The following is a 22,835-nucleotide window of genomic DNA, read 5'->3' as shown; positions in this document are numbered from 1 at the left end:
AGAACCTATTTCTTGAGTGAGGAGGTCACTCACACTGAAGATGTTTATCCCCATGCAGTTTCCATACTGGAAATCATACTGGGTGGAATTACAGTTTAGATGTATTTTATCAGATGATAAAAACAGTTAATTCAGGGCAGTGGAAAACTCTGTCCAACATTATAAAAAAAAAAAATGACAGCTATCCAAATGTTTGCAATCAAGATGTTAAACTATCAAGTAATGTAGATGTGAGATTAAATAACTGTATTTCTCTGTTTACCAAAATGTTTGACTTTTCATAGTTTGTTGTCTTTAGCTTTCACAGATTCTGAAAATTCTGAAACTGCAAGCTAATGGCTAGTATTTGTACCTACAGCTGTGTAGGAAGTGGAATTTCCAGTTTGTAGAAAATTCTGCTATTGCAACATTTTTTTTGTCCAAATCAGAATAAAAAATGGAACAAGAAACCAAAAGAAGCTCAAAAATAAAGTAAAATAATCCATAGATGGGGCAATGGCAACGAGATTTAGTGCACAGAATATGTAAATATTTGTGGGAATAGTGCAAACTATATTGTGAGATTAATGATCGCATTTTGACTTTTTATTTTATACTTTATAAAATAAAATTTCAGAACAAAGTCATTTCAAAACAAAAAATCAAAATGTTCCATTCTGATAAGGTCAAATGTTTTTGACCTTCTGTTTTGACCTTATTGAAATACTTCATTTCAGTTTTTTTGAAAGAAAAACAGAATGTTTAAATTTTAACAAATCAGCATCTTCTGATGAAAACATTTTCTCTTGGAAAAGTTTCAGACAACTCTAGTTGTAACTAGACTCTGACAGTTCTTGGGATACCCGGGACTGAGAGTCACCCACTGGCCCCATCACTCTCTCCCTCCACCCCCCCCCCCCCCACAGCCATAGGGAGACTTGCTGGTGCTTAAGTGGGTGTCAGCTCCCTGATACCACCAGCCTGTTAGCCACCCAAATAACCTTCTCTGGGCTATGCCAGCCCTTATATTGCCATTGCAAGTTAACATTAGGTGTAATGGAGTTCCTAAACCCCTTTGAAACATTCCGCTGTAGCATCCAGGCCTTTATCCACTGAACACTCACAGTAATACTAGGTTTGCTGGCTTCAAGGGAACAGTGCATATACCAGCTTTAATGATTCAACTCAGGATCATCTCCGTGTACAATACCACAGGACTGAGATATATTTAGAGTGGAAACAACAATAAGTTTATTGTCAAAGGTTCAAGATTCAAGAAATAGTGAAAAAAGATAAAGGAACAACAGGGTTACCTATAAAACAAAATCATGATAAGAAAACTAGAGACTAAACAGAGAGGCTAACCTGTCTGAAGAACTTTATCACAACCCAAATATCCTTTGCAGTATTTCAAACAAGCCTTGTTGAGATTCTGTTTTCATGAATGGAAATGTGCTGTCCATTTACTACTTAGGTGTAGGATAAAAGGGTGTCTTCTTTGCCTTCACCTTATGTTCTCCAAAGTTCATTGTTCCTGAGTGTCAGGATGGCATGCTCCCCCTACCCCCCTAACCCCTCTCTCAGATTATTCTCTGTTGTGCTGCCTTCCTAGTGACTTCACATCCCCCCACTGATTTTGTATGTAAATGATTCCCCTTTGCGTTAATTTACAAAGCTTAATTTACATGTGGACCAATGGAGACAGATGATAAACATCTTTTGTATGGCAGAAACCTGTTGGTCAACGCTGCAATGATATGAGCTTTAGGAACATATTTTTAGTATACATACATAACTCCTTATATAGTGTTTGTACATGCATTTCACGACAATATTATTGAACCAGTGAGATCCTGGCTTTTATTTAAGACCTCACATAATATTCTTTTGTGACCCAGAACTTACTTATGAGGATATTCTTGTGATCCCCTTGCCCGTTGGCATTGTGGGATTCTTAGGGTCACATAGATGTATCGTATTTAAGAAGCATTTTTTATTTTATTTTATTGAACCATTTAAAAGAGTGGTTTTCGTTAAACTGAGTGATTAATACTAGAAATTAGTACGGTCTTGGGGTTTCTTACCTGCACCAACTATGTTATAGATGGTGGTGTCCATTTTTTAAGAAGAGCAAAAGGTGTGACTGTTTTATATAGAGAGATATGGTGATCACTAATCTCCTGATGTAGTCTGCCCCACTCCCACAAATATTTACGTTTTTGTGTGCACTAAATCTAGTCACTTTTGCCCAGCTATTGGTTTTTTACTTAATTTCTTTTGGTTTCTTGTGCCATTTTTTGTCAGTCTCTTTGAAGTACTACCAGACTCATTTTTCTAGTTCTACTTTTTTATCTGCTTATTTCCAGTAGCCAGAGATTTAGGTGTTTTGAATGAGCACATCAGTGTTCCAGACAGAGATACTGTTTGAAATTATCCATGAACCCAGTGCCTCTGAACATTATTGAGTGACATTTGTTTCTCTTGGTTGTGTCTGCTCTGACTAACTGGTTTCTTTCAGATTGGCAGCTGGGATTACACTGTAGTAGATGGACAGCTGCATGAACTGGAGATTGCAGTGAGGCTGTGCTAGGCCTCAGTTTAATATGCCTGGAATGTATAAGCTCAGCTTGGAGCAATTTACGTGACCCTGATGGGGAAATCTATTCATATTTTCACAAACTGTGATTATTTCCTGTTTTACCTCAATGACTGCCATGTAATTAGATAGTCTACTAATAATTTGTCTAGCTAAAAATATATAACTTTCTCATATATGGTTGCTTTGTCACAGCAGACTTTTTAAAGTATTTTAAAGTATGCTTAGAGTGTTTTTTACAAACTGCTGAGTACATCATAATACTTTTCTTTCCCCTTCAGTTACAACATATATGCTTATGTACAGCTCTTTGATACTAACAATACCAGGTATAAGAAAAAGCACCTAACAATGCAAAACTGTTTTGAAAAAAAATTAGGCCTTAATATTTAAGGGTTGAAAAATAATACACAACCAGTAAAGTTAGTAGTTTCCCAAGAGGCAAGTATAGAAACTTTTCTGAGCTAAGAGAAATAATTGGAGTTTCTATAAAAGCTTTATCTAAGGCAACACCAAGTATGTGGTGTGATTTGGTTGGGGTTTAGTTTAGTTTAGTTTTTGTTTTTAGAATGTAAGGAATTTATGCTATAATCATTGTGGTCCATTTGACATTAGTTAGTTCTCATTTCTGCCTTTTGACAGTGGTTTCATATGTAATGTGGCTTGCACAGTTTTTTAAAAGCATTTTATCCCCAATGCAGAATTTTAGCCATAGACTTGGGGCATTTGTAATATTTTAAATAAATGTATAGTTGTTTTATGAGAGTGTTGTTACCAATGAACTCTTAGAGGTTATCAGGAGGGTTTGAACATGGTTTCCACATCCAAGTACAGACCTCTATTATTTGAACTAAAATGGTAACTTGGTTACCTGGCATCAGTAGCAAGCTGTTATCTTCTATGTTGACTAGGTACTGGAGGGAGGACATAACACATGCTTTATAAGAATGTCACAAAGCTATGGAGAATACAGTGTAACTCTTGATCTGTCATCATTTCCTTCCCCACCCCTTCCTTTTTTTCTGCTTGTTAGAGTTCTACGCCAAAATATGTAAATTCTGCATTCTTTTTAAAACAGCAAAATTAGATGAATAGTTAAGCTGTTCCAGGTAAAGGAATTGTGATTATTAAAATAAAAGGACTGAGCTACTAAAGTTACTAAAGACCAAGTATAGTGTATCACCAGGGCCAGTACACAGCAAATATATGGCTTATTTCTGCCAATTATTGACAATTGTGATCTGGTAGATTTGAGATCTAATAAGGGAGAGGACATTCTCTTCTTTAATCTTCAGCCTGTTTCCAGCACTTTTATCAAATTGTTGTGAACCATGCTTGTTCTCCATGGTTAATGTTATCTAGATTGTAGTTCATGAGGAATTTAACTAAGACCCTTAACTTAGAACCTTTAAGTAACTATCTGATCAGAATGGTTTTTCAATCACTATTATCAAAGCTTGATTTTAATCATGGTCCCAAAGGGGAGCAAAGCTAGTCAGCCAGCCATTAGGCCACATAGTTTCACTGTCTGAATGGAAACCTCTCCAATATTCAGTGTTCTCTAGTACTGTTAAGCAATATCTGGGTGGAAGGAAAGGAAAAGCAAGCAATCATAGTTGCATATTGCACAAGCCAATAGAAATCACTGAGGAATATGCACATAAACCTTTTTGAATATTCAATGACGAGGTAAGGGAGGCAAAAAGCCAAAGTAATTACTTTTGCAAGCACCATTATATCCTGGGCATAAATGCTGGGTGGAAAGAGGAAGGATGAACCCAAAGCCTTTTCTGGACTTAACACATGCTTGATGTTATTTCACCTAGTTTTTCAAATGTTCGGCATTTAAATCCTACTGGCATAGAAGTAACTGAAAGTGCTTGCAGTTAGATATATAAAAGCACACTTTCAGAAAGTGGTCTCCAATTCTGCCTGTCAGTGCATTATCATATAATAAGACTAATAGGAGTATAACTATTGTAATTGTGCATGCAAAATTCGGTGCACATTTTCACATGGACATGCTGTGCTGTTGGACTCATAGACAATTTGTTGCTATGTGTCTGAGTGTGCACTGTATGACTGATAAAACCCAACTCTTAACTTGATTCCGTAAGGGACTTTAAATTTGAAGATAATCTAATGTTATAACTTGCCTTTTCATTTGAAGGGCCTTCATCATTTTCATGATTTGAGTTTAAAACTTCAGAGCTGCTTGCATTCTTCCTCTCTCTTTCTCTGTATCCCTCCATTTCCCCCTCCACCCTCCTTCTCTCATATTTGGTTTTATAGTTTTCAGACATAAACATGAAAAAAGCAATTTTGACTTAGTTTCTGAGTGTTTCTGCAAAGAAAAGTAACAAACATCTGTTTTTACCTTAACTATATCCATGTGTTCAACCCCCACCCACTTCCCAAAATAATTTACAGCCCTGCTTGGTTGGTATTGCATACTATTAAATTAACTTTTTTCCCAGTTAGATCAGGAAATGTGTCCAAAGACTGGAAATGTCAGTGTTAAACAGTAGCCAAAAACTACATTTTAACCAAGCTAAGTCATCATTTGTTTTTCTCTTCTCTCTTCCTCTCTCTTAATTTTGCCAAAGAAAGGTGCGGGAGAAAAGAAAAGATTGTGAATATATAGCAAATGGTTACCATTATAAACAAATGGAATCCGCTGACTGATGAAATTGTGCTCATAATACTTGTGTTTATAAATTAATTTATAGGTTTTCTAATTAATGTGAAAAATCCTTTGTGATATAAAGTCAAAGTGGGCTGAGAGACGTATCATGTGAATTGTTGTAAAGGATTTGTATCACTTGTTTCACTTTATTACTACACGTTACAGCATCTGGAACAATTATGACCATACCTAAGTTATTTGTTATAGAAGATTAACAGGAAGAAGGCTATTTTGCTAAGATATTTGAGAAGCAGTGGAACAGAATATTGGACAATGCAATCTTTTACTTTGTTGTATGCAACATGTCTTCAGAGATAAAAATATGTGGTACTAACAGAATTTTTCAAACAAAGATTGTTTCTTTCCAGTTACATGACGCCTTGGAGAAAGTTTCACCATGCTAGCTACACAAATTTCATCTTACTTAATGAATAAATGATGGGAGCTTGATACTAATATCTCACAACGAAAGCTTTATCACTTAATAACACCTTAAAGCATCCTAAAATTATAACTGTGAAGATATTTTAAATTATCTATCATCATTTCCTTAAATTCTATTTACAATAGTTAATATCCATAATTATCCACATTACTGTATGCTATGGAGAGATTTAGCAAGAACACATATCCTCCTGCTGTTAACTGAGAAGAGGAAGTCATCGATCAGCATGACTAAAGTCATTATCAAAATTGCCGGGGAAAGTGAGGTTAGATGCTGAGCTGTAATTTGCTAGATCCAGAAGGTCAGGTGATGATTTCTTGACTACTGATCAAACTGTTGCATGCTCTAAGATGAGTAGTAAGTTTTCCATTTCAACAGAGGCATTAATTATCTCTCAGTAGAGGCTACATGTGATTCTAGCTGATCTTCCCTTACCAAGAGGAGCAGAAGTCTGACTTCCAACTAATGGCTAAAATGCCCTGTCCTACTTCAAGTGTCTCTTTTGGTATGTGAATGGGAAAAGTAAAGACTGATTCCAGTCCTGACATCATACACTTTCTGTTGTTTGGGGAGGTCATCCTGGGTTCAGTTGATCTATGCTATGCAATAGCTTGCAGTTCTTCAGACCATGTGATGCTGGCTTCTGGAATGATTTTTGGAGGCAAACAGGGATTACTAAGTGGCTCACTGTGCTGAAGAACTCTCCTAGTTGTAGTTAAAAGGCTGCAGTTGTTTGAAAAGAAAAAAATTCTTTGCCTTCCCTCACAGTTGTGGAGAAGGTGTGCAAGCATTTCTTGTGCTGAAATCTGTCTGCTACTGTCTTCAATTTACACATCAGTACCCAAATTTTCTTTCCTACTTTTTCACTTGTCACAGATCTTCAGAAAACATAGAAATTGGAGAAAAGAGGATATTTGTGGTGTCAGTGTGTCTATGGCGGTTGTACTATGCGTATGGTTATAGGGTTTCAACAGATCTTTTTCTCCTTGGCTATTTGGTAGGGCATGACTTTAATATTAATTTAAGTGACTCCATAATCTAACAGACATAGGCCCAGGGATGTTGCACTTTTTGGGTATTTGGAATTTTGTCTCTGGTTGGAGGAGGAAATGTGCCTGGTTCAGGATAGGGGGGCTATCTCTTTGTGAGCTCGTAATCCATAGATCAAGTCTAGTGTGTGCCAGGTTATATGCACGGTCCAGATATTGCCTGGAGTTTGATAGAAGATTTTGGGCCATAGCCTCAGGGAAGTGTGTGTGTGTGGTCGCATGCAGTTTGAGGTCTTCCAGGGCAATGATCCTTGGCAAAGTCCCCATCATAATGATCAGCATCTCTGTCCATTCCAACAGGAGACCTTTTGTTTGGAGCTCTGTAGATTAGAGGGATGTAAGTCTGACTTTTTTTTGTTGACATGCAGGTTAAGTGGATATATTCAAATAATGTTTGCAACCCCTGAAGATCCTTTTCTGCATTTTAAGGCTGGATGGGAAGAGGACAGCTGCCCTGCCTGTATTATGGGAGTGTGATATCTTAAGTATCCTGAGAGGATTGTGTGGGTCAACAGTAGATGTATAGTGTTGTCGAACAGAATTTCTGTGTTGCTGAGTGAAGGTGGGAGTCTTAACTGCTATGAGGTCTTGACTGGAGAATAGCTCTTGACCACTGATCTTTCATTGATCAACATATTTTAAAGGTGTGAATTAGTGCAGTTTTGTTCAGTGTGGTGGCTGTAGGTGCAGTGTGCTGCATTAGCAGTAGATATTTTCTTTTCTTTCTTTCTTGGTTTCTGTTTCCAGTACTTTGTGAGGGGAGAGGGGGTTGTGAGTCCTGATGCTGTACAGGGAGGGTGGTATGTAGTGGCGCCATCCTATTATGGGGATAGCCGTTAAAGGATGCACCAAGAATGTTGGGCGTGACAAAACTCTTTCATCCTTCCTCTGGGCATTGCATGAGGATTGTGATGTGGGAAAGGGTGGAACTTGTGTAGGTCTGTTGTGGAACAATGTAACAGGAAAATGACAGGCCAGAAGCATTTTTCTATCATTTTATCCATTTTGAAGCCCATTTTTGTGGGCTTGTACTGTAGCTAGTGCTTGCTTCCGGCTAAAAGTCAGAGTACACTGTTTTGGTTGAAGAACAAATTACTTGTTTTGCATTATATCTGAGACCCTTATCTTTTATAAGGAGTTCATTATTCATATAGGATCTACAGCTTTGTCCTAAATAGTTTCATATGCAAATAATAAGCTGCAGCCAAGGATTGCTTAGCACTGCTCCTACCACTTCCCTTCGGGTTCACCTAAGAGAGCTGCTATCCATAAAGGTCCAACTTTTCATTTCAGTTGTGAGTACATTCAAACGTAGCATGTCAACCACTAGAGAGTAGGGACTCTAACTGGCTTAGCATGTTGCAGTGTTTGGTCACCAGTTGGCAGATATGTCAATTTGGCTTTGGACTGTGATTGTGTTGTGGCTTGAAAGTGCCCATTGGTTCTCAGCACAAGTGTGTGTGTGTATTTTTAAAAGTCAGGTTTTTAAGATATTGAGCTTTAATATGGTTAGGATCAGATTCTGAGACACTTACTCCTTGGGCAATCCCAATGAAATCATTGCACTGGGAGCGTTCAATGAGTAAGGGTATCAGAATCTGTCCCCAGAATATTTGCAACATTTGTTTTAGCTTATTCAAATATATATAAAAAATTACCTTAGCAGTAAGGTCAAATACTTTTGGAATGGCACATTTCTGTTCTATAAGGCTGTCTATCTAATTAAACCTCAAATCTTCAGAAAGAGCTTCAGGTAGCGTTTATTTTTTTGCTTTTTTTGCTTCTACATTGAGCTATGTCATCTCTCGGAGTAGTAATTTATCCTTATCTGAAATGAATGAACTAGAGAAAATTCACTAGGTGTTATTCAGCCATCACAGAAATATTAACCAGTGGTTAAAAAGTACAAAGTGCCAGGTAAGCAGTAGAAGCATTAAGAGCCTTTTCTGTGGAAGTCGGGGGGGGGGGGTGTCTTTGTGTGAAGCAACTAGAAAATAGAGGCCTTGAAGAGGATAAACATAACGGCCTAAACATTCAAAGGTGACTACTTTTTTTGGGTGCTTGATTTTTGGGCACTCTGTTTGGATCACTTTAAGGGGCCTGGTGTTTCAGAGAATAGGTGCTTCTGAAAATCAGGCTTTAAGGTTTTCAAAATCCATAGTTTCTTTTAGACCAATAGTGTAAACACAGAAAATCTAGATCAACAACGTAGGCAGGCAGGGTTCTTACATCTCAAAATGTTTACTTAAAAGAATAGCAAAGTATGAGGTTGCATTTCCTTTGATTGTTTAAAGTGATTAGGTGTCTAGAGAGAAAGATTCTGGCAATTTAAATAAAATATTTCTTGATGAATATATATGGTAGAACTTATTTAAAGTTTGTGCTGTTTTTTGTCTTCCAGTTCTATCTCCTCTACATTCTTATTGGTTGTTAGTAGTATAATGCACCCTGCAATTAATTTGTCTTCCTTTTTTATGAAAATATATTGAAAAAATACGTGCTGTTACCCTTTTTTGTTGTCTTAATTATTGACATGAAACTGGACGCTTGAAGTTAAACAAAAAGTTGGAGGCTTTCTTAGTACCTGTAAAAGATTAGCTTTTGTTCCTGAAGTATGACGTAAGAAGGATAAGCCAGTGTTAGAAAGGAGAAATGGAGCCAATAAGGAGGGTTACTGATTATAATAGCCAGTTTCTGTTTAATATCACTGAGCAGGATGAGGTTTTGCAGAGTTTCTCATGGAAATAGCATCCACAGTTCTAAAATGATTACCTCATTCTCAGTACCAGTGCCAAGCACTTAGCCCCACAGTGAACACACGGGGTTGATTTTCAACATGAAACAAGCCAGAAGTGTGGAATGACATTTTCAGGTGACAGTTATGGTTCTATTGCCTGTAATTAGCACCTCTTAACATGCAAACCTGCCTGTGCCTTTTCCAGGCTGTTGAAGCTCAAATACGAAGTTTTGGACAGACCCCTACCCAACTACTCATAGAGCCACATCCTCCAAGAAGTTCTGCCATGCAGGTGGTATGTATCATATTAACTCTTTGTGACCCATTCACTTTTGTTTATTTCTGCACTGTTGCTTTAAATGTTCAGATTTTTTTCTTTTTGGGGGGTGTGTGGGCGGTGGGGGGGGATTTAAGATTCTGTGCATTGAATTATAAACACAACTTTCTGAGTTATCAGTCATTGCTAGTGTATGCAATGCTTGAATATTATTAATTCACTGACTGCTAAAAAGGTTGTGCCAATTCACAGTACAGAAACTTATCAGTGTTACCTAAAAACACTTCGTCAGTGTAATTTGCTAATGTGTTAGAACTGGTGGATCCAAATGTTTCAGCATTTCAAGCCCAATCCTGTGAGACTATATTGAGGTGCAAGCATCCACAATTCACTTTGAATATTAATGGAGATGACGGATCTCAGAACCTCTCAGATTGCATTCAGCACCTTATAGGATCTGGGTTTTAGTATCTATGGCCCATATGCTTCTCTTGTTTTCTCTGAATGGAAGGGAGCTTGAACTAGTGGAGTCAGGCTAAATGTTATGGGGAAGACAAGAGCCCCCAGAAGCTGAACCCTGTGTAGAAGATTTATGGGTGGGGAGCGGGAAGGACTGGGAGCCACTATGCTCTGTCATGTAAACCAGCTCCTGAGGTGGATGCCAGGAGCTGGTACCTGGGGAAGGGAGTACCTGAAAATATACATCTCCATGCGTATTTGTGCTGGTGAGAGCCAGCTAAGCTGGAAACAAGGGACTATCCCAGCCTTTGGAAGATCCCCCAAGAGCTCTGGATTTAGGAGGTGGAGCCTCTACTCTTTTCTCCCAGCCATAACCTTTCCCCTAAAAACTAGGAATTCTTGAGCTGAAACTTGCATAGTGAAGAATTTGTTTTAATGTGTTTTGCAATAACACTAGGATGATAACATCCAGGCACTGAGTATTAACATGCTTTCTATTTTACCTCTACTTGTTTGTAAATATAATTTTATTAACACAATTAAATTTTATGCCATATGCAGCCTCAGGGTCTAAAATAACTTCATATGTGTCATCATAGAACTCAGAACCTAAGTGTGTTAAATTATATTGTGACAGAATGGACCAAACATTCTATTAACTCATGAGTTTCTATATGTTACATTCCCTTAATGGTCAAAGATGGTCTGTGGTTTTTAAAAATAAGTATAAACAAGGGAATTCCATCTTTTAGGGTCTGTGAAACTTATGTTGTTAGGGTTAAAAAAGTCCCTGAACGGGAAGAGCCTTTAGATAAAATACACACAAAACCATAAAATTTATATATCATGACTTACACTATGTACAATAGGAGCCTAATAGACCTAAAACTTCTTATCCATGAACTACCAGCCTGTGTCTATTGACTTCCTTGTCACTGATCACAGGTTTAGCTGAATAAATTTGGTGCGGTACCAGGCAGTTTGTGTAATAAGGACTGTACAGTTTCATCAGAGTATAGTACATGATGATGACCCTAGTAAATATTGGGCAACTAATGAAAGGAGTTACATTTCATGAAGTTAATTATATCTAACTTCTCTAGCTGTACATACAGACACTAAGTTGTGGTTCACATTCTTACTTTACCATCTCCTTTGGTCATTAACATATAATTTTACAAACTGTTATTCTAATAATTAAAAAAATAGTGTAAGGCTTCCATGAGGGGAAAAATTGGGATTATAGTGTAGTATATAGGGAGGAGGGCCTTTTTTCCATGACACATAAAAATGCTTTATCATCGTAATCATTGTACTATTCACTGAAGTTTCAATGGTTTTTTTCTCTGTCTGTGAATACAGCAGAAATTAAAGCCACCATGTGCAGTTAAGTGCACAAGCCATAATATACACCAGGTGTAGTAATTAGCAGTCACACGAAGGCTGCCTATATGTCTGGTTTTGCTGCTGTTGCTGTATCCCCCTGTGTTTTCACACCATCAGATAGCTGGATTTAATTGAGGCCACATCAGATGAGGCATTACTGACACCTTTAATTGAATGAGCATCCAGGGAGGATTAACTCATAATATTGATTGGCTTTTAGCCACTTGTTCAGAAGCGTGTCTGGGTAGCTTATTAGTTGCTTTTATTTACACCTTTATGCAAAGACTAAATAGGAATTCAGAGTGCAATATGTTTTTCTAAGTACTCTTAATAACTTTTTTAAAAGGCGTGATAATAAAAATGCAAATGTATTTAATTTCTTTTATTAGTTCTGTATAAATATATATTAAATGTATGCACTTACATACACATATATATATGCATATATGTACTGGAACATTGCAGGTAGAAAACAGCCAAGTGTACTGATCAGTATATTTTTATAAAGATATTAATTTAGTTATTGGGAAGAAGAAATACTAAAGGAATATGGATGACAGTGGACAGTACAGTAATAACTCTGTCATCATAGCTTTTACTTTTTTTTGGTGCACCATGTATTAATGAAAACAAACTTGTTAAGTTCAGTTACTTTCTCAGATCTGTAACTGTTTAACATTCAAATTACATGGATTTACCAAATCTGTGAAAATCAATATTTGATTTTAACATTCGCAGTGATCTTGGGGGTCTTAGTTATAAACTTTCTAATTAATTAAATTGAAAACAAAACTATTATATTGATTGGACTAGGGAGAATCTAGATTTATTTCCTCTCTCTGGCTTTTGTAGGAAGCAAAGGTATTTGCAACATAATAGGGTGATGTCTGCGTGATTCTGTCCACTTTATAAATGTTTCCTTTATAATTACATTTAATTATGTTTGGCTTAAAACAGAGTTATAATTGTCTGTGTATTGCTTAAATCTTATTTCTATACAACATAAATACACACAGTGCGTGCATTTACTGTATGCACATATGTTTTATTTATTTGCTTTTTTTTTTCATTTGGCTTGTCAAAATCTTAGTCTGCCAACTAAATGGAGCCTGGGATGGTCTCTGGGAGCAGGAATTTCTCACTTTCTTGGTTACGGCCTTCTCTGAAATTACTTTCCTTGATGTGCTACCTCTGTAGATATGGAAGATAATGCATTTGCCAGAGACTGGCAATTGGAAACTTTTTAATGGAACCTGCAGCAAACATTGACTTTAGATCATTTCCTTTTCTGCAGTGCTGCTACCTTAATGGCATACATGAAGGATGTCCACGCAAAATAGTTGTTTACACTAGCCTGTTTACTGCTACTTCATTTACTTGCAGCTGCTATTGGTTCTTGCTTATTTTAATTCAGTCTTACTTCTCTTGTTCTGTCCTGTCTTTCTTTCCCCCTCCCTATCTTTTCTTTTCCCATGTGTTTGGGTTCTTGATTGCCCACTCAACAGTATCTCCTCCTGCAGAGTCCATTGATGTTCACAGACCAAGCTCAACAGGATGTTATCATGGTTCTAAAGTTCCCATCCAACTCCCCTGTCACTCATGTAGCAGCCAACACCCAGTCTGGTCTGGCAACTCCTGCTGTGATCACAGTCACTGCCAACAGGCTATTTGCTGTGAACAAGTGGCATAACCTTCCTGGTAAGTAAAGAAATTTTAGCATTAGAAACTGCCACCACCACCAAGTGGTATTTTTCAGTTGGCTTTGTTTCAAAATTGGCAGTAGAAATATTGTAAATTTCTGTTTGCAAATGCTAATCCAGTTCATTGGTACATTGTATTCATTGCAGTTAGACAAAGATGACCTTTCTAAAGTGCAACTGAACACTACAATTCAAAAAAGGAAAAGGAGTACTTGTGGCACCTTAGAGACTAACCAATTTATTTGAACATAAGCTTTCGTGAGCTACAGCTCAATTCAAGTTCTGCTAAGCCACAAGTTATTCAGGAGAAAGAATTATTTACCAAAGCTAACAGGCAATATCCAAGAAAATATAAGCAACAGGTCACCACTTTATTATCATCATAAATATTTGCAAGCATCCAATAGGCTAAATATATTTCCAACAGTTACTCAGCACAAAGAACTTGTAAAGCACAAGGCAGTGCTGTCCAGTACCTGAGGAACATGGCTCTGGGCCAGCCCTCAATTGTTCCTGATGAAATTTTTGTCCATCTTGGACCTCCTTTTCAGCCCTGTGCCCGGATTATGGAAGAGGGAACCTCTCTAATGTCTGGGAGGTACTGCTGCCACAGAAGAATTCACAACTTTCCTGAGTTGGTCTCTGCTAGCTCCTACTTGTTGGTTATGAAAACCACAACCAGAAATCAAAACTGAAAATATTTAGAATGCCCACATCCCCTGTAACATGGACACCCAAAAAATCCAAAACACTAGACACTTGAAAGTCTTTGCCAATATAAAAAAGAAACAACATATCCGTAAACAAGATCACTCATCTTAATGATCCTTTTTGTAGTTTGTTGGACATTAACATATAGACAGTTCTGTTTTGAATTCCTGTATTTTCTAATCCTTGAGGGGACTCATCCTCATTCCATAATTACAGCAGCCTCAAGCCAGACCCACAAAAGGCAATTCATTTCTGATGGCACTGCAGTAAACTGTTAGCTGGTCAGAGGATTTCTATGAAGAAAAATATAGCTTCTTCCCAAATAGTTTAAATAGAGGACAATCTTTTAATGTTTGGACCAGGCTAATGTCTACATCACTGGTTTCCTGTAAAGAAATTTGGACCCACATCCCTCTGATTACATTTTGAAAAAAGCCAGATGACCCCAATGCTCTTTTCCAGCTGTTGTAAATCACTGATCAACAATGTCCAACTGGAAAACTCTTGGCTTTATTCCAGCACCATTTCACCCACCTAAAAAGCTCTAAAGAAACCAAAAACAAAATATGTTGTCTAAATAGCTGATAAAGACATAACTAAAAACTGTGGATAATACTCTCCGCATTTGGATGGAAAGAATATGACAACAGCCTCCCATGCTACTATATGACCTTAAACATACTTTCAATAGTCAATGGATTAAAAATCTCTACAAGAATGCATAAAATTCAACAGTAATATTCAGGAAAAAATATCTGGTGGATGTTCTAAAATTATAGGAGTTGCTTTGGCTTCTCCATACGTGTGCTAGTTGGTGATCTATTTGCCAGCAACAAATGCCTGCAGACAGCTACCTCCATATTCTGTTCTCCAGAAACGGCAGCACAGTAGGACAGGTTTCTGAGCCACTGTCATTGTATACACCGTGAGGCACTTCAGAAGTGTTCTTTCTGTGTAGGGAGCCGGAGAAAAATCTACACTTCAAAAAATCCTGTGAAAGATAGTACACTGACCACTACTATTGTGGTCTATTGTGGAGTGCCACTTTTGAGGGAGCTGGATATGGCTTCCTGGAATGGGAAGGACCTGAAGTTAGCCTTAGATCTAGTAGTAAAATTGTGCTTTGCGTAGGTGTAGGAGGCCAGTACTATAGCTATTCCATATCTCCTACTGTGATCATAGCACCATCCACAGGGAATACTTGCACTATGAGTCATCATGACAAAGCATGTTTAGTTGACAAGTAATCGCTTGTCACTGACTACTATTTAAAATCCCACACCTGCCTCACTCAACTAATCTGGTGGCTTTATCAACCAGTTTATGACATCAGTGTCCAACAAAGCACATCTATACAGGGCTAGAACTGGTACTGTTTCATAAAATATTAATGTTTCATTGCAGCACTGCTGTTGAGTTGCATTTGAACTATGAAATCAATCTGATGTTATTAAGTTTTATAAAGCTTATTCTTTATGAGGTAATCGGAGAAATGAGAGATGTTACACCTATGATTTATCTATTATAGTAGCTTCCAATTCCAAGAGGGTTTGGGGGCTTTTGACTGAAACTGTGGAAAACTAATGTTGAAGTAAAATCCAGTAGGTAAATGTTCCAGAGACATGCCAGGTGCTTGGACATTTATTCAAAATGTTGGCCTGCAGAATTATTTATTTAGTTTTATTAAAACTTGCAAATAAGTATTTTTCAATGATAGATGAAACATTAAATATTATGTCACTTGCAGATTCTGTCTCCATCACAAACTGAAATTTTTTGAAAGGTCCGTTGTGCTTTGCTGTTCAAAGCAGCCCTTTGAAAAGGGAGGAAAATAGTATTTGCTACAGTCAGCAGATGGTTGTCACATTTTGTTTTCAGTGCTCTTTACCATTTAATTTTGTTTTGTTGCGACATGAGAGGTTGCCAGTAAAGCATCTGCTATCGCTTATGGCTCAGGACCTGAGACGTTGATGAGGGTGCACATTCAGAATAGCACTCATCTAAAATAAATGTTTAATAAGCAGCCCGTGAAAGCGCCTGGAAATTTTTTTATTTAATCAAGAAAGAAACTTGAATGGTTAAACAGTTGCATATAGGGTTTGATTTATCATTTTTATGTGGCCCAACATATGAAAATAATGCTGACTTTTAAAATCTTCTTTCCTGAATTTCAGCTCATCAAGGTGCTGTACAGGACCAGCCATACCAGCTGCCAGTGGAAATCGATCCTCTCATAGGTCTGTCACTTTCCTCTCTCTTTGCGATTCATTAAGCTCTGTATGGTGGCCCTGAAGTGTAGATTACGGTTGTTTTTCACTTGCTGGTTGCTGGGAATGGAATTTTCCTGATAAACCATTTGCATGCAAATTGGAATGCAATGAGCTGTGGCTATGCTGGTATTTCATCAACTCCCCCTCGTTGGTTTGCCTAATTTGAACAGGCCTAGGACGCGCGTCAGTGAAAATTAATATGGATGCTGTAATAATGTGTGATTGAGAATGTGCATGAAGTACTGTCAGGATAATATTGGATCTTTTCATCACTCAGACTTGTTGATGAGCAGGAGCGAGGCATGTTATGATGAATTGGTGCACTGGTAATGTGATGGAGCTCCTTTGCCGAGGAAATTTTCATAATACCAGTGGGGTTCTTAACAGCAGCACTGTGTTGTGAAAAATAAAACTGTGGCACCAGGGTTTCATCATTAAAGGAGATCAATCCTTTCTTCTTAGACCTGCTGCTCACGCTGAGGGGATTAATGCGTAATTGCAAAGCAGTTCCAAAGTTGAAATCTATTGCCCGGGCAATTCTAGTGTTAAGATATTAGTATTCATCTTTCTAGGGCACTGCAGTCTTTTGGATCACCATCAGTGGTTAAGTGTGTGTGTCTGTGTTGTTAAGGGGGGAGAAAAGAGTCTCACTTTCATTTAAATGAATCTTTATAATAAATGCGTGGTTTATTATAGTGGTGCTTTTCATATTAGCATAGTTGGTTCAGTCGTTTATAGTATAAACCCTTATTTTTGGGTGGGGGGATTGCAATTTGGCTCTAATTCAGCACGGTTTGTAACTTGGCACATGATTCTGCCTTGAAGGCTCCTTAAAAACAAAACAAATTTGAAAAGAAATATTCCCTCATTTTTAATTTGAGAGGCCAATAAATAAATATTATTATTATTTTTAAGCCTTATAATTTCTCTGTTTTTTTTAAACTGACAATTTCAGGCTGATAGTTTATTGAATGAAAACATGAACTGACCAATTATAATTGCATTTAAAAACCAAGTCTGTTTACTTATTTTTAAATTAATTTTTTGCCTGACTCTCCACTATCATGTGCATGGTGGAGTGATAGGATTTGTCTATCAAATAGTTGTTAACTACTTTTAAAAATTAATATGCACAGTAAATGGTTCACAGGAGGTGCACGTTGACCATTCCCTAGTTTTTATTTATAAATGTATAAGTTTTTTCTTATTTATTTATTTATTTATTTGTGCCATTGTTTATCGAAGTAACATAGTGCTCTCCATAGAGCATTTCTAGAGGTTTGTTGTTGTTACTCAGTGAACCCAGAGGAGATCAAGGCCCCATTGTGTTAGGTACTGTACAAACAAACAATAAGCAACAGTCCCTGCTCTGAATTGCTTAACAATAAGAGCATACAAGCCCTCAAAGGGTAGGAAGTGTTATCATTATTTTACAGATGGGGAGCCAAGGCACAAACAGATTAAAGGCCTGATCCAAATCCTTGTAAAGGCAATGGGAGCCTTTAAATGACTTGCTTTAGTCTGCGAAAGAAGTCTGTTTAGTGCCTAAACTACAAGACCATGCTTTATCTCTTCTCAAACGGATCTTCTACAACTCCTCAGATGTCTGAATTTATAATACCCGCAGTGTCCTATACTCAAATGTATAATCTCTTGTATCTCACTTTGGAAGGTTTTGCAGTAGTGGCTTATAATTTATAACTTTAATCACTTGGGCTGAAATTTTCCATCCCAGGTGTCTGTCTAAGGTTGAATTATTTTAGATGACTTCAGCCAAAACAGTTCAGCAGTTTCCAATGAGGAGGCTAGTGAAAAATACGTTGTTTTGCCCACATTAAAAAATTCTGATGACCTGTTCTTTGAAAAGCTCTATTACCCCAATGTTTTGGAGCAGGAGCTTGAAATTTGGCAGGGGTGTGGCCTTTTTGCCATCAATGTGCTGTTCGCTATCCACATGAATATCTGCCCAAATTTGGCCAAGTTATAAGCCTTTGAAAAAATCACAGATTGTACATGCTCAGTAGAGACTTCTTAGATTTTAGGAGCTAAATCCCCCTGCCTCAAAATCTGTCTGCAGTGAGCATGATCCAGCCCTAGACATAGTACACAGGATTTTCCCTGCATTCACAGTTTAGGGCTGCTGCAGGCCAAGTCGAAGCTAGGTCCAGGCACCTGAACTGAGAGCAGGGAGCCTGTTTTTCCTGTGCTTTCAGTAGCTTGCTGGGTCCAGTCAACATGGAAGAGGAAGCTGCCAATTCAAATGCAGAGGGAGCAAGAGTCAGACTTGCAGGCGGGAGCAGGAGAGGGAGTAGAATTCAAGAAGGATGTTGATAAATTGGAGAGGGTTCAGAGAAGAGCTACAAGAGTAATTAAAGAATTAGAAAACCTGCCTTGTTGTGATAGTCTAGAGCTCAGTCTGTTTAGCCTAACAAGGAGAATGTTATGGGGTGACTTAATTACAGTCTATAAGTATCTACATAGGCAACAAATATTTTATAATGGGCTTGTCAGTCTAGCAAAGAAAAGTTTGATCCAATGTCTGTAAGCTGAAGCTAAACAAATGCAGAATGGAAATAAGGCATGCATTTGTAATAGTGAGAATAATTAACCATTGGAACAATTTGTCAGAGGTCATGGTGGATTCTCCAACACTGACAATTTTTAAATCAAGATTGGGTGGTTTTTCTAAAGAGGTGCTCTAGGAATTATTTTGGGGGCAGTTCTGTGGCCAGTGTTATACAGGAGGTTGGACTAGATGATTACCTTGGTGCCTTCTGACCTTGTACAATTAGATATCAAACAAGATGCAAAGAGTGTGGAGTGAGGACAGGGAGGGGCAGCAATAAAATTAGCTTAGTTACATGCATATCAATTTGCAAAGGTGTTAGAATTCAATGAACATAGATGCTAACTTTGATGCTCCATGTTTCTTCTTTCACATTCTTCTCTTTAGCCAGCAATACAAGTATGCACAGGAGACAAATCACTGACCTGTTAGACCAGAGCATTCAGGTCCACTCCCAGTGTTTTGTCATCACCTCTGACAATCGTTATATCCTGGTATGTGGCTTTTGGGACAAGAGTTTCCGGGTCTATTCTACTGATACAGGTTTGTGGAATATTAACCAATAGAAAAACGTGGAAAGTACGCATGTGTTTGAGGTGGGGAGCATGGTACTGTTTTCTATTCACTACTACCCTGAAACATTTTTGAGCGGATGAGAATATATTTCTTCTTCAAAGAATGGCAGGAATTATTTTTAAATTCTTCCCACTCCACTCTGCATAGAATGCTATCAGGAGCGGAAGTCACTGACTATTGTTTTGTGCATATTCATTTGTCTCTGAAACTTAAGGGACACACTGAGCTTAATTCTTCAGGTTCACAAGAAAACCAATCTACTGAGTTTGTTTAAAGCTTTGCATACTTGGGGAATTAATTGTTTCTTGAGTGCTTACCTGAATTAAATTCTGTTCTGCTTTATATATAATTGAGAAAAATATTTTAAGAAACACAGCATAGCCCATCTGAAATAATACCAAAGTGTATAAGTCCAGTAACATAATGAAGGTGTTTGAGAAAAGAAAACCTCTGAAATTCTGAGGGTCCCAAAAGGTCCCAAGGATAGCAATGGAGCCATTAAAAAGAATGAATCCTCTCACACAGTGTAAATTGGCCAATATGCAGGACCTTAGTTCTGTCTAAATGTGTGATCCCTGCAGACAGACAGAGTTACATCCATATCATGTTATGCTGAAGACAATCATGGAGGGTAAGAATCATGGCGGTACAGAAGGAATATGTATGTTTTTCTTCCCATTCATTGCCTTATAATAGGAATAGCAATCTCATTGAAGGGTACTTCCTTTGGATTAATGACCAGTTGGGGTTAATATGTCTGGGACATCAACCCTTCCAGCAGGGTTATTATCCTATATGTTCTTCATCATTACTTAAATGGATTTGTTAATAATGTGTTTCACACTTACCAAACCAAAATATTTTATAAAACAACAGAACAGTTGGACTGGACCCCCGACATACTTTGGAGGTGGGGCATTTGTCATTTGTGCTATTTAATACACTACTGTAAATGAGAAGTTTACTGTATGTTGGCTGACTGCAGTCCTTTACACAGAACCTTCAGTTTAACAGTTCAGTCCTACTTTGTTAACCTTCTCTTTAGTGAAAGTCAGAAATATGGTTTTAAAGAGATCTTTCGAGAAAATAACCAGGTATGGTAAATATTCCACACAATTTCTTGCCTTACATTAAAAATATATTGACTAATGTGTTCTTAATTTTTTCATTGTTGAAAAGTGAGCACGTGTTTATTTTTAAGGCTAACTGACTTCAGTGTCATGATGAGAAACTAATAATATTTTGGTAACTCATCTGCAAATGGCTTGTTAATTAAGTCATTGCAACTGTATTTAAATCATAATCAGAGATTACTAGTTAACTTATTTCTGACATAACTGATTCTGATATGATTAAAAGCAAATTACCAGAAAGTTTTATCTAAATTTCTTCAATTTGTTAATATCCAGCACACACACAAAATCTGGTTGTAGTTTCATTTAAATAAATTCAGTTCAAAGTTTTTTTTAATATTAAAACAAAAGTATAGCAGTCAAATACCTTTTCTGAGCTTGGCGGAGCAGCAAGGGAAAAAGATGTGATCAGTAATGTATAATGGCAAGCTATCACAAGTGTTGAATTCAATTATATTTTAGCACTTAAACAAAAAAAGAATCTTTTTCTTATTAGATTTCAGGGGGGTTTTGTAACAGGAAATACTTTTAACGTAAATCATGCTTTCTGGTTACAGCTAGTACAGCAGAGGCACAATAAAACCTTCCTCTAGTGGTGGGAATTATTTTCAGACAGCCTTTTAGATGCAGTAGTGCAGAGGCTTGAGTCTGAATTTTCTTTATTTGTAGCACAGCTGTCAAATAAAACATTAACTAGAAAATTTGTGCTGTCAAAAAAGGGATATCCTAGTGCATATGGTAATATTTGATATTGCTGTGTGGAGAGGAGGATTGGTATTAAAGGAAATAAAAAAAAAGTTGAAAAACTCTTATGAGATTCAGTAAGTAATTTAACAAAGATAAAGAGAAGCAGCGAATTTCTGTTTTGATGGTTGGGTTGTATTGAGTGAAGCTTAACCCCGTGACAATAACAAAGTAAAACTAGCAGGGCAGCACAAACGTATGAGCAGCTGTCAAACAAATAAGTCTTGAAGAATGTTTGTTTTCTAGAACAGAAACTAAAAACAGAGAATATCTGGGGGGGAAAAATCTCTTAAACTCAGAGCTCTTTAAGAATAAACTTACTATTTGAAAAATATAAATCACCCCAAGTAGTTGAATAACTAAGGGGATACAACTGAAAAATAGATGGTATAATTTAATCACAACAAAATTTAAAACAAATAATTGAGAAATCAACAGAAGTTTCAGGAAAAGCTGTCTATTCTATGAGGTTAAATATATTGCCTGAGATAAAGTTATATGTGCTGAAAGTTTTTCACTGCTGCCTTCCAAACTCTGCAGATCAATAGCTTTTGCTGACTAAAATGGATGACCATCCAGCAATTTGGCTGAGACAGTTACATGACCTGGGAACCTAAGTGAAGAACCCTCAGCACAGGGTAACTTATGATGTTGCAGCACATTTTGAGCCAAAAGACAGTTTTAAATGGCATAATAAAACATAATATGGACTGGAGTCACCAAGTTATAGGAAAATTTTTGCTCCTGGGTTAAAAAGTATAACCTCCTGTGAGTGAGCCTCCAACAGTATTATGTCCCATTATCACGTTCAGTCACTTTTCAACCTCATGAAGAAATAATTTTTCATTATAAACATCAATTCCCCATTCATGTATCCATTGTATAACATTTCCTCCTTGATGGAATCATACAGGTTAGAGATAGAAAGATTTACTAGATCACAGAGATTTTCCCTCTTAAAACAAGATTGTTTCCTATAGTAAGTACACTTTCTAGTGCTTTGTCCATTCTACAGTAGTTTTAAAAGTCTCAACTTGACAGGGCTTCCTCCCACCACAGTCCATGGGAGGATTTTCCAGCCAAATGCATATTGCTGGCAATTTTTTGATAGATTACATTTTCCTTTTCTTAATTTCATCCCATTACCCCACCCCCACCCCTATATACCACACTATATATATCCCCAGGTGTTTATATATATCCCTCTCTCCCAGGTGTTTGCACCCTTCTGGTTTTTTTGTTAGGTTTTCTCCACCGTAGTTATTGCTTAATACCTTTAATCTTTTATTATAAATCTGTCCTTCCAGCCCTTTATCTAAACTCTCTCTCTAGTGTGTCATTATTTTTGTTTTAATTTTTTTGTGCAAAACTGAATGCAATAATCCAGGGGCAGTCACAGCAGAAACAGTATAGGTAAGAACTATGAACTGTTATCTTTCAGCTGCATGACTTAATCTTTTATTTATGCAGCCCAAACCTGTACTGTCTCTCTCTTTCTTCTCCTCTCCCTCTCCCCCCACA

General features: G+C 37.2%; 1 protein-coding gene across 4 annotated transcripts in view; it reads left to right on the top strand.

Annotated features, from left to right (window-relative positions):
• LRBA (LPS responsive beige-like anchor protein) overlaps positions 1-22,835 on the top strand; it is a 559,255-nt gene that overhangs the window by 501,364 nt on the left and 35,056 nt on the right. For 3 of the 4 annotated variants that reach the window (XM_073341330.1, XM_073341329.1, XM_073341332.1), the window contains 4 exons: positions 9,698-9,787; positions 13,120-13,312; positions 16,200-16,262; positions 19,249-19,404. In XM_073341330.1, the coding sequence (XP_073197431.1) occupies positions 9,698-9,787; positions 13,120-13,312; positions 16,200-16,262; positions 19,249-19,404 (502 nt within the window). The remainder of the gene's footprint in view (positions 1-9,697; positions 9,788-13,119; positions 13,313-16,199; positions 16,263-19,248; positions 19,405-22,835) is intronic. The other variant, XM_073341331.1, reaches the window with a different exon arrangement.

Source organism: Lepidochelys kempii, chromosome 4, assembly GCF_965140265.1.
Source record: "Lepidochelys kempii isolate rLepKem1 chromosome 4, rLepKem1.hap2, whole genome shotgun sequence".
Lineage (NCBI taxonomy): Eukaryota > Metazoa > Chordata > Testudines > Cheloniidae > Lepidochelys > Lepidochelys kempii.
The sequence above is the reverse complement of the archived record's forward strand: the minus strand, read 5'-3'. Positions and strand labels throughout refer to the sequence as shown.